At 46.2% G+C, this 19,278-nt stretch overlaps 1 protein-coding gene and 2 non-coding genes across 3 annotated transcripts; all 3 read right to left on the bottom strand.

Annotated features, from left to right (window-relative positions):
• Positions 1 to 322: 322 nt before the first annotated feature.
• Positions 323 to 6,837, bottom strand: RPL37 (ribosomal protein L37). Its single transcript, XM_063961391.1, has 4 exons — positions 6,752 to 6,837; positions 6,012 to 6,147; positions 5,388 to 5,472; positions 323 to 429 (listed from the first exon to the last, which is right to left on the bottom strand). Exons 1-4 carry the CDS (start codon positions 6,752 to 6,754, stop codon positions 360 to 362), a joined length of 294 nt encoding a protein of 97 aa, XP_063817461.1. The 5' UTR covers positions 6,755 to 6,837; the 3' UTR covers positions 323 to 359.
• Positions 495 to 575, bottom strand: LOC134932793 (small nucleolar RNA SNORD72). The gene has a single exon (XR_010179483.1). It is a non-coding gene; the product is annotated as a small nucleolar RNA SNORD72 (small nucleolar RNA).
• LOC134932801 (small nucleolar RNA SNORD72) lies at positions 6,224 to 6,300 on the bottom strand. The gene has a single exon (XR_010179484.1). It is a non-coding gene; the product is annotated as a small nucleolar RNA SNORD72 (small nucleolar RNA).
• Positions 6,838 to 19,278: the final 12,441 nt, after the last annotated feature.

Below are 19,278 nucleotides of genomic sequence, written 5' to 3' on the forward strand. Positions count from 1 at the left end.
GTTGTCGAATCCATTCCAACTGGATGTCGGAATGGATCCGACTATTATTGAATATACCCCTTAACACAAGTCAGGCTTCTCATACATCAGGACATTTATATTGAGTTGTTAAACGCAGGAGACAATCTGTAAATCTAACGTTTTATTTTCTAAGGATAAAGCCACCCACATCATAAATCCACTGTCACATCCGGCCTGCACTCAGTTGTGAGCCTAGCTTTGCATTTAACCCCTTAACCCTTTGGAGGACATAACATCTGCTGTCCCAGCTGTGAGGATGTGTACACACAGGAAACATTGTACAAAAACAGATACAAGAAAACATTTTTAGCAACATTTATTTTAACAAATATTTGTCCTTAAGATGAGCTTGAGGCTGCCACTGCGGCTCTCTTGGGTTTGGGCGTTGTGCCTTCACGGAATCCATTCCTGTAGGGAGAGAGAAGGATCATTACACCGGGACAAACACACAGATGGGCGAGAGTCATTATGGCAGCTTATCTCAGTAACACAAGTGAAATCACTAGAGAACTCATATGTTCAGACATTTATATTTTTGACATCATTGATAAGCTTCAATAGATCACACTGCTGAGCATATTGGAGAAATATTAGCGATACCTAGAGTGGAATAAGGGACAGGATCTACAGTACATAATGCAGGATGCTAAATGGGTGGACATATTAAAAAGAAAAACAGCTTATGTACTTAATCCTGGAAACCGGCTGCCTCAATGAATGTCCCCCTGTAGCACCCAGATCTGGTGAGTGTGCACTGTTCACCTCTGTACGGCCTCATGCCCAGTAGGAACAATCACACTTTACCACCAGCACAGTGATCTGCATCCATTCATAGCAGACACCTACAATTAATACAGGAAGTCTTCTCTACTCACTGACCCACAATACATCACACATTTTCCATAAGGATCAGTGACCTGTAGCAACAGGTAACCTTTCAGGCCAAAATTCCAGGTCCAGCCCAGGTTACTGACACAAGGGGGCAGATGTACTGTATTAAGCCTGGAGAAGGGGTATAGGTCATTAGGTCGACATGGACAAAGGTCAACAGGTTTTTTTAAAACTTTTTTTGGTGTAGTTTTCTTAGTAAAGTGACGGGGAACCCCAATTAGTGCAGTGTCCCCTCACTTCGCTCGCCATGCTTCGGGCAAGGTGCCTCGCTCCGCTACCGCAGCACTTGGCACAGGTTACCGTTCCCAATCGTAGTCCATGTGGAACGTAAAGTATGAAAAAAGTTCAAACAAATAAAATAAAAAAATAAAAAAAGTGAAAAATTCATGTCGACCTAATGACTGTAAAGGGCCCCATACACTAAGCCGATTATGCCCGATTTCAGCCCAATTCGGGCATTCGGCCAGATATATTGGGTGAAATCTGGCATTTCAGTGTGCTTTCCCCCCGATCCGATGCGCGTTCCCGTGAGCATCGGCTGAGATCCCCCTAGATCAGACATATCACGAGTGCTGCACTCGTGATATGTCGGATCCCGCAGTAAATAGATAGGATAGTAAAAGATACATTGTATGTAAAAAACAAACAAAAAACTGCATATGATATATCTAATACTATCTAACCAACGGGGAGGCTGGACGAAATTGAACCGTCATGTCATAAGTGTATGGGGCCCTTAAGCCTGGAGAAGGGATAAAGTGATAAACCAGTGATAAGTGGAAGGTGATAATGCACCAGCCAATCAGCTCCTATCATTTTTCAAATCTGTAATGATTGGCTGGTGCGTTATCACCTTGCACTTATCTATCCCTTCTCCAGGTTAATACATCTGCCCCAGAGTTTCAAGCAGCGTCACAGCAGCATGAACCCCAGTCACACATGAGGCTGGTCCAGAGATCCTGCGGGGGATTGGAGATTACATTATCTCCAGTCACCAGGAATGCGTCTCCCCCTATGCTGTGGACAGGTTATCCAATCACACTGCCCTGTATACCAGATCATTCCTGGTTGGACTCCCAGGTCACTGGACCTTGGTTAACACAGCAATAACCTGGGTTTTTGTGGCGGTGTTAACGGGGTATTCGTTTATTTAGTGTGCACAAGGCCTTCGACGTGGAGTCGACACCCATCACACTTCATTGAAATAGCGCCATTATGTTACAGCACTGAGGTCTAATGGATGGATTTTCAAAGGTCCAGAACAAATGTTTCCAAGTTTGGGGTCAGATGCAGAACAGCTGTGAAAGTGATGCTGATCTTTACTGCAATGCCGGTCACTGAGGCACCTATATCCCGATTACACAGGCTCTACTTTCAGATATCCAGCACTGCCTTGTCAGTCAGTAGATGCTACCCACACAATTTACTTTTTACATCAACGATGCTATAATTATTAAAGCTGTAATTCCAGTTCGGTCTCTTGACGGACAAAAAAAACTAGTTATCAATTCCTCGGTTTCACAGTAAGAGGACAGACATTGATGTGCGAGGGTGGAGAGATTCCTGCTCACCACTTACAGCTACATGAAAGCCTCAATACTTCCTGCAACATGAGCATGCATTGCACATAAGCAAATGTATTGTTTAATAAAGGAAGGGGGGGGCAGGGGGTACACACGGAGAGATGGGTCCCATAGATGTGTGCTGTGCCACCACAGCGGTGAAGCGAGCGATCTGACTACAGGTCAATCGAAAATCAGCGATAGCGTCACACATAGTTATCGCTCTGGCTATACACACGGAGCGATCTAGTCCGATCGCTTAGAATTTAAGCGCACATCTCTAAGTGTACCCCCCTTAAGACTAACATAACCCTGCATTACAGATTTCCAACTGAGAAACTAGCTGACAATTAAAGTGCAAACCTCCAACTATGGAACACGTTACAAGTGATTAATATACTGTATAAGGTTATGGTTTAGAGAACTATTATGGCTCAGTAACAGACCACGTCCACACAATGTCAGATCCCTGTGTGTCCTCACATCACTGACTGTCCTGGTAACTGAAGTTACTTAGGGTTTTGGGCATTGATCCTAAGTGACAACTTCTATGAAAATTGGCATTTTAATTCTCCTAAGAGTCTCCACAGAAATATGAAGCTGCACTGACACCATTCTATAGCACGTGACAGACCACTAGCTAGTATGCCCGACTTGGTAGGAGTTTTAAAATGCCAATATTTCAAGCGACACCTAGAACATATTAATTCCACATCCCAAGGAGTCAATTCAATTAGAAATGCCAGACACCCAAGAAACGCAAGAGTCAGACAGAAAGGCAGGAAAGTGGGGAAATCCCGAATCCAAAAAAGTGGCAATGGATACCCCTTTCTCACACCGCTACTTCAACTCAGAAAAACCCAGTTAGCAGGGAATCCGACATGGGTAGCTTGCAGAGTTGGTCCTAGAAAGTACTCTGGTTACAGGGCAGGGTGAACGGGTAACCCGAACCCATCCACAGCATAGAGAGAACCGCATTCCCAGCACTTGAAAGTTTCCGTCCCCTCCAAGCGCCAGCAGACCAGTGCCGCTGCACCCATATATGCAGTGTAAACTGCACCAACAAGGGACAACCGAAGTCAGAGCCGCCGTCTGAAAGGGGGGTGGGATAGAACCATATAGTAGGCTGTTAGTTACCACAAGTACTGGAAGTTTAGTTTTTGTTTTTTTTGTTTTTAACACTATGGATGATTTTTGCATTTATTAATATGACAGTGTTTTGCTGTAAATTAGTTTTTCCAGTATTTGGTGGGTGGGCCAGGGGCACAGAAGTCACCTGAAAAATGTCCTCTTGTATTGGCCAAATTAGAATACTTAACCACTTGCCTGGCATGGGCGCATCAGATACGACAATGCCTGCAAGTGCTCTATCTGACCTGGTCGCACAGGATGCGACCAGTCAGATATAGAGTGTTAGCAGCAGCAGGGAAGAGAAACTTCCCTCCGCTGCTGCTGTCAGAGGGACCGGAAGGTCCCTCTGCCTCCCTGTACTCTCCCCCTGTGTCTGCCTGCTGCCGATCACTGCTGATCAGTCAGCACGGCAGGATCTTCCCCCTCCAGCGGCTGCAGACAATGGCAGCCGCTGGGGAGAGTAAATTAACCCTCCCAAGCCACCCCCAGACCCCCCCTGCATACCTGCAGACTGTCCCGGCTTTCAAAATGAAAGTCGCAATGTTTCCGATCGATGATTGAAAAAAAAATATTTATTTAAACAAAAAATTCCTTTTTTTTTTTTACTAAAATCATTTGGGATAGGGTTAAAGTCATGTTCTTCACTTAATTCACTCGTAAAAAAACAAATTCAGAGCGGTTTTCGACGAAATAAATAGTCAGTTAAGTGGTTAAACCCCTCTCCAAGAGCGCACAAAAAAATAAAATAAAAATGATGTTTGATGAGAAAAAGCAACACAAGTTTGAAAAATAAATATAATTTGACAGTACGGACGATGTAATGGTTAGCATTACTGCTTCACAGCATTGAGGTCATGAGTTCAATTCCCACCTGGTCTGTGTGGAGTTTATATAGTCTCCCCGTACTTGCATGGGTTTCCTCCCACAATCCAAAAATATACTGGTAGGTTAATTGGGACCCAATAAAATGTATCCCTAGCATGCGTGCGTGCATACACACATGTGATAGAGAATATAGATTGTAAGCTCCACTGGGGCAGGGACTCATGTGAATGGCCAAATATTCTCTGTAAAACGCTGCAGAATATGTGTGCGCTATATAAATAACTGGTAGTAATAATTCACTGTGAAATCAGCTCACAGAACCAGAGTTGACCTCTAAGTAGACAATTCAGACAGGATTTACTTTCAAGGTACAGTGGCTGAGAACAAACATTGATGTGGGGGTACCTTCCCACAATGCCAAAACAAACTAGCAGGTCATGGGGTGAATTCAATTATAGTCGGAACTGGCGCCTTGTCGGAAAGACGTCAGTTTCCAACTTTAGGTTGGAATAGTGATTTGACCTATTCAATGGGGCTGCTGTTTTTCCGACAGGTCGGCAATTCAGACTTGTCAGAAAACGTGTGGACCGGCGGATTAGCCACAGATCCACGTGTTGTCGGATTTAGCGGCCAAATCCAACAGGTTTTAGCTGCATTTCCAACAATGTTAATCAGACTTTAAAAAAAGTCGGACTGCCATTGTCTAACAGCCAAAACCAGTCTGATTTGGCCACTAATTGAATAGTGAACTGTCAGATCCTCTCCGTCGGACAGCAATTGAATACATCCCTATAACAGGTTTCTTGGGAATAATAAATAAAAATCTCCATAGTGTATTTGCTAGGGAACTGACTAAACCCCACTGGGGCAGGGACTGATGTAAATGGACAAATATTCTCCGTAACGCACCGCATAATATGTGCGCGCTACATATAAAGGCGTATATATTAGTCTTACCTGAACCTGCGGTACACAACCTTCAGATGTCTCATACGGCCAGTGCCGGTAGTGTTGCGTCTCTTGGCCTTAGCACTCCAGTTGTCTAAAAAGGAACAAAAGAAATAAATTAAATAAAAACCACTTTTTTTCCCATGGGGCGTCTCTACTGTGAACTCATTTACATGTGTTGTGCTGTCAGGGAGCCGCACACATATCAGCCAGTTACTGTAGAAGGTTCCCTGAGCACCTCTATGCGTGCAAGGCTAAATTTGCACCACAGACAGGTACCACTAGCTGTTCTGGAACAGCAACCCGAATTCATCATACTGATTTGATTTCCCCAGTATGTGCAATACACAGCTGAAGTGAGATCATATAGCTCCAGTTTACTCAGTAAGGGGGAAATGTATCAAGCCTTGGAGAGAGAAAGTACCAATCAGCTCCTAACTATCATGTTACAGGCTGTGTTTGAAAAATGTCAGGAGCCGATTGGTTGGTTCTTTATTTTGCTCCACTTTCTAAGGCTTAGTACATAGTGCAGTAATTAACTGATCGAAAGCATGAACCGCTTGATCATACAGCTTATAATATATATAAAACAGGCCTAACAGTATCCCTTCCCCAGTGACGCGCCGTACTCACACTTTCTCTTGCGCTTTGCGGGGTACCCGCACTTGCCACACGTTGACTTCTGCAGATGGTAGGCCTTGGAGCCGCAGCGACGGCACAGAGTGTGCGTCTTGTTGCGGCGCTTTCCAAATGACGATGTTCCCTTCGTCTAGAGTAAATGCAAAGAGACAGTCCAGTCTTAGAACGGGAAACCATGCAAAGCCTTGCGCTGACTGAGAGCGCAGCACTTATCTCAGCAACAAGTGGGAATCACAGGTTGTCATATGTTCAGACATTTATTTAGGAACATCACTGATGAATGCAAAGGAAACAATAACAATTAAGACTTCAATCACTGGATCCATAAATATGGGTAACACCACCATACCCCATATCTACTGTCACCGATACTCTATATAGGAGAGATTTATTTATATACACACGCACGGATCTATATAAACACACACATTGCACAGTATATAGCACACTGTTCACTAGCTCACATATATGAAGGAACGAGTGTATATGGATATGGTCACCAGGGGCTTCCGTACCACCGGCCATAGGCACTCATCCCATACACCCATCCAGCGTCCGAGGCCTCCAATCAACTTTTACACCAAAACCCCATTAACATCACCCATCTGCCAATACCGAAGCACGGGTCACCGGGGAGGCAGGTCGCCGCCGGAGCAGGCGTCTGTGGACCCCGCGATGGGTGGATGGAGGCCGATAGAACCTGATAGAGCTCGCCGGGAAACCATGACACTCACCATCTTCCCCAGCGGCCTGTACGATAGAGACCGGAACTAAGGCAAGACTTCCGCTATATCCGTCACAGGCGCTTCCGGATCTGCGCTGTAGTACGGAAGGCGCCATCTTTGATGAGGGACAGTACTGGCAATCTCTATTAACGCTTCCAAAAAGTTTTGTCATTCAATTGATATCTAGCTACTCCTGATCTTATGTTATTCCTTTCCCGTCTAAATGTCTGAGTTTTACTGATGTAGTAAAGTCAGATTTTTATTATTTTCAGTGGAGGTTTTGACTATTTCTGGCAAATAGAGGATAGCCATTACTTGCTTCTTTATAATGTGTTAATTGTAGGTTATTAGCATCTCTAAAAATGACTCGTTTAATAATATTAATATATGTCGCTATTGATAAATACCAGTCTGTGACAAAACTGGTTTGTATTGGAGTTGGCTATTTTGGGGTTTATTTACTAAAGATTTGGTTTTTCAGAGATGCCGGTTATATGAACAAGTTATTTCCAGTATACATTATATAGCATTTTCTGTGTAACAATCTTGCAGTATCTACAACTATATAGCAATTACCGCGAGAATATTTAGCCCTGCAATACAGGTTAAGTATTCCATATCCAAAATGCGTGGGACCAGAAGTATTTTGGATATCGGATTTTTCCATACTTTGGAATAATTGCATACCATAATGAGATATCATGGCAATGGGACCCAAGTCTAAGCTCAGAATGCATTTATGTTTTATATACACTTTATACACACAGCCTAAAGGTCATTTTAGCCAATATTTTTAATAACTTTGTGCATTAATCAAAGTTTCTGTACATACACACAATTCATTTATGTTTCATATACACCTTATACACACAGCCTGAAGGTCAATTAATACAACATTTTTAATAACTTTGTGTATTAAACAAAGTTTGTGTGCATTGAGATATCAGAAAATAAAGGTTTCACTTTCTCAGTCTCACTCAAAAAATTCCGTATTTCGGAATTTTTGGATACGGGATACTCAACCTATAACTGTTTTACTTAATATAACCTTACAGTGCACTTTTATAGCCCTTCAGTCTTTTACTGTCTACCCCATCTGTGTCACCCCTATCTGTCTGCTCCTCCCCTTTAGAATGTAAGCTCTCACGAGCAGGGTCCTCATCCCTCATGTGCTTATTCTTCTCTTACTTAAACCGTTTTCACCGGCACCAAATCCCGCGGTTTCTGCCACCTGATACTTATGTCAGTGTTATCTGCTGCTGTAGCTATGTTTATTTACCCTTTACTTGTCCTATATTGTCTTCAACTATAAGTCCCTATTTTCCTGTTTGGATTATTTTGTTTATGTACTCTGTAATTGGGTGCTACGGAACCCTTTTGGCGGCATATAAATAAAGGATAATAATAATAATAATAATAATAATAATATTAATAATAATAATACTGTTTATATTTAATTCTGAAAGCTTGTAACCCTAGCCAGTAATCTACTGTAATAATACTTTTATATCCGCACAATAGTATTTTACTTACTGCAACAACATTACCCCTACATTTAGCCCTATAATCCATGTTATCTATATATTACTATTGAACTGAGCAATACTATTTCTCTATGGGGCATACGTATTAAACCTTTGAGAGAGATAAAATTGAGACGTTGCCCATAGCAACCCAAAAGCACCAAATTCTAATCTTATAGACTTTGCTGATAAATTATAGCTAGATTTAAATTGGTTGCTACAGGCAACTTTAACACTTGTTCTCTCTCATAGGTTTGATACATCTCCCATTATATATTGCAGCTACTACACTCACATGCTCACTCCCCATCTCTCACTCGCAAACACAATCTATCTGCATTTGTAACACACACACTTCAACACATGAACACTGGAGATGTAGCAAGCCTTGGAGAGAGGTAGAGTGGAGAAGTTTCCCAAAGTAGCCAATCAGCTCCTATCTGTCATTTATATAGTACAGTCTATGAAATGAGTTAAAACCTTATTGGTTGCTATGGGCAACTTCTCCATTTTGGGTGTGGTATAGAAGGTCTACACTGTCTAGATAGACATAGTTTATGGTCAACATGCATTAGGTCGACAGGGTCAAAACGTCGACATGAAAATAGTCAACACAATAAAGGTCGAAAGCACTGTTTTAGATTTTTGGTTGTCATTTTGTACGTTTAACCATACAATCAGTGGAAACGCAGGCTCGCTTCACTCGCCACGCTTTGGGCAAGGTTACTTATCATGCAACCAACCAAGGTGCCCTTTCTGCCTCCAACGGAGAACTCACCACATTCCTTCTCCTGGCTTTAATCCAACCCCCTAGTCTAACCCTAGTGTGTGTTGGGTGGGGGTCTTCTCAGATTCACAAGAGCCACAATTTTAGCTGGCCCACAGTGGTTCCAGCACTACTCTGACCTGCTCTGTGTGAATAAAAGGTTAGTACAATCCTTCTCCACATTACCCTTTTTTATAAATCTCCCTGTGACTGAAAATTGTGTTAGCCATTTTCCCCGTTACTGCCCCCAGTGGCCCGCTAGCCTTCCATCCCATTCCCGGCAGGCTGGGTATTTTCAGATTCCAATGTGGCTTACTCTGACCCAGGGGCGTAGCCAGAACTTTGTGGGCCCCATTGCAACATTTTGAAGGGGCCCCCGTCCCAATGCTTCTAGAGAGACACTTCTCTGCAGCAGTTGTTAATGTTATGCCCTATAATAGTGCCCTAGTTCATTTTCTGAACCATAGTAGAGTCTTATTTAATGTTATGTCCCATAGCATAGCATAGTTTCTTTTATGAATCGTAGTAGTGCTTAAGTTCCCCCTATGTCACATTTCAGAGCTGCCAGTACACATTATGCCGCACAGTACTTCCAATTCACATTATGATATATAGTGCTCCACGTTCATATTGTGCCTCATTAAAGTGCCCCGGTTCATATTATATAACATTATAATGCCCTCCAGTTCATTTTATACTACACTACAATGAGCAGGTCCATACATATATTGCAGGCCCCAAGGAAGTTTGAAAGGACCCAATGGTGAAAAATTTATATAACACATGTAACTTTGACAGGGAAGGTGGCCCCTCTCAGCTCTGGTCCCCATAGCAGCTGCACTCCCTACACCTATGGTAGCTACACCCTTGTATATAACACATGTAACTGTGACAGGGAAGGTGGCCTCTCTCAGCTCTGGTCCCCATAGCAGCTGCACTCTCTGCACCTATGGTAGCTATACCCTGTATATAACACATGTAGCTGTGACAGGGAAGGTGGCCCCTCTCAGCTCTGGGCCCCATAGCAGCTGCATTGCCTGCACCTATGGTAGCTATACCCTGTATATAACACATGTAACTGTGACAGGGAAGGTGGCCCCTCTCAGCTCTGGGCCCCATAGCAGCTGCACTGCCTGCACCTATGGTAGCTATGTCCTTGCTCTGACCTGCCCTTTACTTAAATGGCCACACACTCTGTGAGGAGGGGCAGCCCTTTCTCTCCACTTTCTCTTACGTCCTAGAGGATGCTGGGGACTCCGTAAGGACCATGGGGGTATAGACGGGCTCCGCAGGAGAAAGGGCACCTAAAAAGAACTTTGACTATGGGTGTGCACTGGCTCCTCCCTCTATGCCCCTCCTCCAGACCTCAGTTAGATCTTGTGCCCAGAGGAGAATGGGTGCACTGCAGAGAGCTCTCCAGAGTTTTCTGTGGAAAAATAATTTTGTTAGGTTTTTTATTTTTAGGGAGTCCTGTTGGCAACAGGCTCCCTGCATCGTGGGATCGAGGAGAGAGAAGCAGAGCTGGCTTGTCAAGTTGGGCACTGCTTCTAAGGCTACTGGACACCATTAGCTCCAGAGGGAGTCGGAACACAGGTCTCACCTGGGGTTCGTCCCGGAGCCGCGCCGCCGTCCTCCTCACAGATGCTGAAGATAGAAGCCGGGTTAGTATGAGAAGGCAAAGAAGACTTCAGGCGGCAGAAGACATCAGATCTTCATGAGGTAAGCGCTGCGCACCATTGCTCCCAGTCGCACACACACAAGCAGGCACTGAAGGGTGCAGGGCGCAGGGGGGGGCACCCTGGGCAGCAATATTCCTCATATTTGGCATGGATAAGCATGGATTAGGCTGTGGCACAGTAAATCCGGTAACCCCCGCCATTTTTATATAGAAAGATGATGGGACCGAAGCCCGCCGTCGGGTGGGCGGGGCTTGATCCTCAGCACTAACCAGCGCCATTTTCTCCACAGAGACTGCATGAGGAAACGCTGGTTCCCTGTTCTCTCCCCTGCTGAGCTTCACAGGCTGGAAAAAAGAGGAGGGGGGCACTTTGGCGACGCAGTGAGTGGAGATTACAATTATATACATATAACAGCGCTATCTGGTCATATATTCCAGTGTTTTTAAGCGCTGGGTGTGTGCTGGCATACTCTATCTCTGTCTCTCCTAAGGGCCTGGTTGGGGTTTTGTCCCCTTATAGGTAACTCCCTGTGTGTGTGGGGTGTCGGTACGTGTGTGTCGACATGTCTGAGGCGGAAGGCTTCTCCAAGGAGGAGGTGGAGAAAATGAATGGTGTGTCCCCGTCGGTTGTGCAGACTCCAGATTGGATGGACATGTGGCATATGTTGAATGCAAGTGTGGCATCTTTACATAAAAGGCTTGATAAGGCTGATTTAGGGGGGACATCAGGGGGTCAATCCTCGGATTGGACCGACTCACAGGGCCCGTCGGGGTCTCAAAAGCGTCCCTTAACACAAGACACTACTACCGACACGGACTCTGATTCCAGTGTCGACTATAACGAAGTAAAATTGCACCCTAGGGTGACTAAAACCATTCAGTGCATGATTGTGGCAATAAGGGATGTGTTGCATATTGTGGATGAACCCTCGGTCCCCGACACAAGGGTACACATGTTTAAGGAAAAGAAACAGATTATTAATTTTCCCACATCTCATGAATTAAATTATTTCTTTGGAAAAGCTTGGGAGACTCCGGATAAGAGACCGCAGATCCCCAAAATAATTTTTATGGCATACCCTTTCCCTAAGCAGGACAGGGAGATTTGGGAATCACCCCCCACTGTGGACAAGGCCCTGACGCGCTTGTCCACAGCGGCCCTTAAGGACCATGCAGATCGCAGGCAAGAAACTACCTTAAAGTGTATTTATTCTCATACGGGTGCTGTGCTAAGACCGACAATTGCGTCGGCATGGGTGTGTAGCGCAATTGCAGCTTGGACAGATGAACTGACAGATCAATTTGATACTATGGATAAGGATACTATATTCCTAACTCTAGCCCATATAAAAGACGCAGTCTTATTTATGAGGGATGCTCAAAGGGACATTGGATTGCTAGCTTCTAGGGCCAATGCCATGTCTATCTCAGCGAAAAGATCCTTAAGGACTCGCCAATGGACGGGTGATGCGGATTCCAAAAATCATATGGAAGTACTACCCTATAAGGGTGATGTATTGTTTGAGGATGGGCTGACGGACCTGGTTTCCACAGCTACAGCAGGTAAATCAAATTTTTTACCATATATTCCCCAACAGCAAAAGAAAGCAACACCCTATCAGATGCAGTCCTTTCAGTCGCACAAGTCCAAAAGAGGTCGGGGATCCTCTTTCCTCGCCAGAGGTAAGGGCAGAGGCAAGAGAGCACCTACTTCGGCAGGTGCCCAGGAACAAAAGTCCTCCCCGGCTGTTCCAAAACCCACAGTATGACGCTGGGACTCCCCTGACGGAGTCCGCACCGGTGGGGCACGTCTTCGACTTTTCAGTCAGGTCTGGGTCAGTTCGGACCTGAATCCCTGGGTGTTGGAAATAGTTTCCCAGGGTTACAAATTGGAATTCCAGGAGGTGCCCCCGCGCCGATTTTTCAAATCGGCCCTACCAGCTTCCACATTGTAAAGGGATGTAGTGTTAGCTTCATTTCAAACGCTGTGTATACAGCAAGTGATAATCAAGGTTCCCCTGCACCAGCAGGGAAGAGGTTACTATTCAACCCTATTTGTGGTCCCGAAACCGGACGGTACGGTCAGACCGATTTTGAATCTGAAATCCCTAAACCTGTACATAAAAAGATTTAAATTCAAAATGGAATCTCTCAGAGCAATAATAGCCAACATGGAGGAGGGGGAGTTTATGGTGTCTCTGGACATAAAGGATGCGTACCTTCATGTCCCCATATATGCCCCCCATCAGGAATACCTGAGATTCACTGTACAGGATTGTCATTACCAATTTCAGACATTGCCGTTTGGACTTTCCACGGCCCCGAGGATTTTCACCAAGATAATGGCGGAAATGATGGTGGTCCTGCGCAAGCATGGAGTCACAATTATCCCATACTTGGACGATCTTCTGATAAAAGCGAGATCAAGAGAGAAATTGCTGAGCAGTGTGGCGCTCTCTCTGAAAGTGCTCCAGCAACACGGTTGGATTCTAAATCTACCGAAGTCACAGTTGATTCCGACAACTCGACTACCGTTCCTAGGTATGATACTGGATACGGAACAAATGAAGGTCTTCCTTCCAATAGAGAAAGCCCAAGACATCCAGAACATGGTCAGAGAACTGCTAAAACCGAAAAGGGTGTCAGTTCACCAATGCACTCGAGTTCTGGGGAAAATGGTGGTGGCCTACGAGGCCATTCCCTTCGGAAAGGTTCCATGCAAGGACTTTTCAATGGGACCTTCTGGACAAGTGGTCCGGGTCCCATCTGCATTTACATTGGAAAATAACTCTGTCCCCGGGAATCAGAGTGTCCCTCCTGTTGGTGGTTGCAAAGTGCTCACCTGCTGGAGGGTCGCAGGTTCGGGATTCAGGACTGGATCCTGGTTACCACGGACGCGAGCGTCCGAGGATGGGGAGCGGTCACACAGGGAAAGACTTTTCAGGGTCTTTGGTCAGACCAGGAGTCCTGTCTACACATCAATGTGTTGGAACTCAGGGCCATTTACAACGGCCTTCGACAAGCGGAGAGTTTTCTTCGAAACCTTCCGGTTCTGATTCAATCAGACAATGTCTCAGCAGTGGCTCATGTGAACCGCCAAGGCGGGACAAGAAGCAGAGTCGCGATGGCGGAAGCCACAAAGATCCTTCTCTGTGCGGAAAATCATGTAAGCGCTCTGTCGCTGTCTTCATTCCGGGAGTGGACAACTGGGAAGCAGACTTCCTCAGCAGACACGATCTCCATCCAGGAGAGTGGGGACTTCATCAAGAAGTCTTTGCAGACGTAACACGTCTTTGGGGAACTCCTCAAATAGACATGATGGCGTCACGCCTCAACAAAAAACTTCGGAGGTATTGCGCCAGGTCTCGGGACCCTCAGGCAGTAGCAGTAAATGCACTGGTAACACCGTGGGTGTTCGAATCGGTCTACGTGTTCCCTCCTCTTCCTCTCATCACAAAAGTGTTGAGGATCATAAGACGAAGAAGAGTACAGACGATACTCGTTGTCCCAGACTGGCCTCGAAGGGCTTGGTACTCGGAACTACAAGAGATGTTCACAGGAGACCCCTGGCCTCTTCCTCTGAGGGAAGACCTGTTGCAGCAGGGGCCCTGTGTATTTCAAGACTTACAGCGGTTACGTTTGATGGCATGGCGGTTGAACGCCGAATCCTAGCGAAAAAGGGGTGTCACAACTGAGGGTCTGAGCTGACGGGAGGCAGCCTCAGTTGTAGGGGCTGAGATGTAACGGAACCTGGGAGGTTGTATCAGACCCCTAGACATGTAAGTAACATGTAGAATAACTGCCCGAAGGCGTGACCACGACAACCAGGATAAAAGTCAATGATGTTTATTATGACAAACTCCGTAACACAGCAGCAGTAAAAGGAAACATAAAAGTCAACAGAGGATAAATACAATTCCTGGGTACTACAGGGTGGCAAGGGCCACAGGCACTGGTAGTGTGAGACAGTTCTTATAATCTTCTAGTTGGAAAGTCCTTACCAGGCCTGACTGTAGCAATGGAGAGAACCCAGGATCGTACCAGCTGATGTTCCAGGAAAGGCTGGGCTGCTGAAGGTAAAACGGCTGCTGTGGATACTGGCTGGAACCAGACTGTTGTTGGTACGGAGTGGATACTGGCTGGAACCAGTTAAATAATAAACGAACTTGAGAGCGATGAAATAATAATGAAGTTTGGAGTTTGAGAGCGGTGAAATAATAATACCGGTGGAGAGTGGTAAACTGCAGAAAAGGACACCGGCCCTTTAAGAGAAGCTGTACACTGCTGGAAGCTGGGCTGGAAGCAGGTTATGGTTTGAGAGCGGTGAAATAATAATACCGGTGGAGAGTGGTAAACTGCAGAAATGACACCGGCCCTTTAAGAGAAGCTGTACACTGCTGGAAGCTGGGCTGGAAGCAGGTGATTGTTGTAGCTGGAAACAGGTGAGTCCAGAATGGATCGGAGAGTCAGGCTACACCGCAGATGGAATGCTGGTGCGGGTCTCTATAGCAGAAGTCTGGAGACAGGAGCTGGAACCTGGAAGACAACCACAGGAGAGAGACAAACTGGAACTAGGTTAGACAACCAAAGCACTGACGCCTTCCTTGCTCAGGCACAACCTATTTATACCTGCAGCAAGGAAGGCATTGGCTAGGCAATTATGCAAATCAACAATACAGACAGCAGATTGGTGGAAATGCTCAGATGACAAAATCCAAGATGGCTGCGCCCATGCAGACACTTGGAGGGAAGTTTGGTTTGTAATCCATGTGAGAATTGAAACAGTAATGGCGACGCCGGCCACAGGAGACGCCAGACTGACAAGCGCACATTTAACCACGCGGGCACAGCGGAGGCCGCGGCTGATGAAATCACCACTCGGACATTCTGCATGTGGAAACTCAGGAACAGCGGGATCCGGTCCTGGAACTCTGAGCCCGCCTTAGGAGGCATCTGAAGGGTAAGTAATGGCGTCCAGATACCCGGATCGTGACAGCACCCCCCCCTTTAGGAGTGGCCCCAGGACACTTCTTAGGCTTTAAAGGAAACTTTGCGTGGAAATTTCGGACCAAGGCAGGAGCATGGACGTCTGAGGCATTGGTCCAAGAGCGTTCTTCAGGACCATAGCCCTTCCAGTCAATGAGGTATTGTAACTGACCGTAACGGAAACGTGAGTCCAAAATCTTGGCCACCTCGTACTCGACTCCCCGTTGAGTCTGAACTTTGGGAGCTGGAGGAAGTGCGGAATGAAACCGATTCAGGATCAGCGGTTTCAACAAAGAAACATGAAATGTCCTGGGTATTTTCAAGAAGGATGGTAACTGTAACCTGTAGGCAACAGGATTGATGACTTGTTCAATCTTGAAGGGTCCGATGTAGCGAGGTGCAAATTTCATGCTGGGAACTCTCAACCTCAAATTCTTCGTGGACAGCCACACACGATCACCCACCTTGAGAGCAGGAACCGCTCTACGCTTCCTATCGGCAAACTTCTTATACCTGAATGAGGCTTTAAGCAGGGCTGCGCGGACGTTCCTCCAGTTATTTGAAAACTGACGCAAGGTGACATCCACTGCTGGAACAGAAGTTGCGGGAAGCGGTTGGAATTCTGGGACTTTAGGGTTGAATCCATAATTAATTAAGAATGGTGTAGAAGAAGATGAGGAATGGTATTGATTGTTGTGGCTGAACTCGGCCCAAGGAAGGAGTTGAACCCAGTCATCTTGAGAGGAAGACACATATATACGGAGGAAGGCCTCCAAGTCCTGATTCACCCTCTCGGTTTGACCATTGGTCTGAGGATGGTAAGCCGTGGAAAACTTTAACTTGACTTGGAGGGCTTGACACAAACTTCGCCAAAATTTGGCTACAAATTGTACTCCACGATCCGAGATGATCTCTTCAGGAAGACCGTGAAGTCGGAAGATCTCTTGTATAAACACTTGAGCCAACTTGGAAGCTGACGGAAGACCGGTGAGAGGGATGAAATGTGCCATCTTGGTGAACCGGTCAACTACCACCCAGATGGTATTAAACTTGTTGCAGATAGGTAGATCGGAAACAAAGTCCATCGACAAATGGGTCCAAGGTCGACGGGGAACAGATAATGGAACCAGTTGCCCCGCAGGCGACTGGCGGGAGACTTTGTGTTGGGCACACTTTGGGCAGGAGGCAATAAATTCCATAACGTCCTTCTTCAGAGTTGGCCACCAGTAGGACCTAGAAATAAATTCAAGGGTTTTCTGAATGCCTGTATGTCCAGCAAAACGGGAAGCATGGGCCCAATGCATGAGCTTCTTCCTTAGAACTGGCTTAACAAAACTTTTCCCTGGTGGAGGCGTAGAGTCCATCCCTACCGTGGAGAATGCCAACGGATTAATAATAGGATGCTTGTCTGCAGACTCGGACTCATTTTCTTGCTCCCATGAGCGGGAAAGGGCATCGGCCTTACGATTCTGAGAACCCGGACAGAACTGGAGTTTAAAGTCAAACCTAGAGAAGAAAAGTGCCCATCTGGCCTGACGAGGATTCAGACATTGTGCGCCTTTGAGATATAAAAGATTTTTGTGGTCGGTAAGTATGGTGATTGAGTGGGAAGCTCCCTCCAACAGGTATCTCCACTCCTCCAGAGCGAGCTTGATGGCTAGCAACTCCTGATCGCCAATGGCATAGTTGCACTCAGCTGGGGAGAACTTCCGGGAGAAGAAACTGCAAGGCTGTAGATGTCCATCTTTGGCCCTCTGGGATAACACTGCTCCTACTCCAACGGAGGAGGCATCTACCTCTAAGATAAAAGGAGAGTCGGTGTCGGGCTGTTTCAGAACTGGTGCAGAGATGAACCGTTGCTTCAGAAGGTGAAAGGCCTGTGTAGCTTCCTCGGACCACTTGGACGGATTAGCACCTTTCTTGGTTAATGCAGTGATAGGCGCCACAATGGTGGAAAAGTCTCGTATAAATTTTCTATAATAATTGGCGAACCCTAAGAACCTCTGGACCCCTTTGAGGCTTAAGGGTATAGGCCAATTCTGGATTGCTTGGAGTTTCTCAGGATCCATCTCTAGTCCGGAACCGGACACAATGTTCCCTAGAAACGGAATGGTTTTAACTTCAAACACACACTTCTCCAATTTACAATAGAGGTGATTGACACGGAGACGGGAAAGAACCTCTTTTACCCAGAAACGATGATCTTCGAGATTATTAGCAAAGATGAGGATGTCGTCTAGATAAACCACGACATGGCGGTACAAGATGTCCCTGAAAATCTCATTCACGAAGTGCTGGAAGACTGCTGGAGCGTTGCTCAATCCGAAGGGCATGACGAGGTACTCATAATGTCCGTCACGGGTGTTAAAGGCGGTCTTCCACTCGTCACCCTCACGGATTCGGATGAGATTGTAGGCACCCCTCAAGTCCAGCTTTGTGAAAATAGTTGCACCACTAACTCTATCAAAGAGCTCGGTAATCAGGGGTAAAGGGTATCGGTTCTTGACGGTAATGTCGTTCAGACCTCTGTAGTCGATGCACGGACGCAGACCACCGTCTTTCTTCTTAACGAAGAAGAAGCCTGCGCCGGCTGGAGAAGAAGACGGTCGGATGAAACCCTTCGCCAGGTTCTCTTTGATGTACTCTTCCATGGAGTGTGTCTCAGGCAGAGACAACGGATAAGTTCGGCCTCGCGGTGGAACCTTCCCTGGAATGAGGTCGATTGGGCAGTCCCATTCTCTATGGGGAGGAAGGATATCAGCAGAGGCTTTACTGAACACGTCCGTGAAGTCTTGATATGGAGGAGGCGGAACATCAGATGACCTGGGGAAGGAAGAACAAACAGGAAGAACTTTGGCTAAACAAGTCTCAGCACAGGAGGGACCCCATGCCAGTATTTGCGTAGTCGTCCAGTCAATTGATGGGTTGTGGAGACGGAGCCATGGAAGGCCTAAAACCACTGGATGTGTGGCTCTTGGAATCACTAAAAAAGAAATATACTCAGAATGAAGAACTCCCACTCTCAGACGAACTGGAAGAGTCCTTAAGGAAATGACTGCGTCAAAAATCTTGCTGCCATCCACGGCAGTCAAAGAGATGGACGAGGACAGTCTCTCGGTGGGTAGGGACCACCGTTTAACATAAGCTTCGGTTATGAAATTCCCAGCTGCTCCGGAATCAAGGAGGGCAATGACGTTCCTGTAACGTTGAGCAATTTGGAGCGACACTGGGAGGTTACAGTCATGAGGAGAAGGAGAGGAGATCATTACTCCTAGCCGGCCCTCTCCTTGGCGAGCTAGGATCTGGAGTTTCCCGGACGTTTGGGACAGGCATTGATAGTGTGCGACGGAGCTGCACAGTGGAGACAGAGAGACTCAGAGAGACGTCTTCGGCGCTCAGCGGGAGATAGACGGGAACGACTAATTTGCATAGGTTCATCCTTGGATGGAGATGGTTGACGAGGAGGAGGAGCAGAAGATTTAGGAGTAGATGATCTTCCTCGCTCGGTTGCTCTCTCTCTGAAACGTAGATCAACCTTCGTGCAAAGAGAAATTAGCTCATCCAACTTAGAGGGCAAGTCTCT

The sequence above is a fragment of the Pseudophryne corroboree genome, chromosome 1, assembly GCF_028390025.1.
Source record: "Pseudophryne corroboree isolate aPseCor3 chromosome 1, aPseCor3.hap2, whole genome shotgun sequence".
NCBI classification, from domain to species: Eukaryota; Metazoa; Chordata; class Amphibia; order Anura; family Myobatrachidae; genus Pseudophryne; species Pseudophryne corroboree.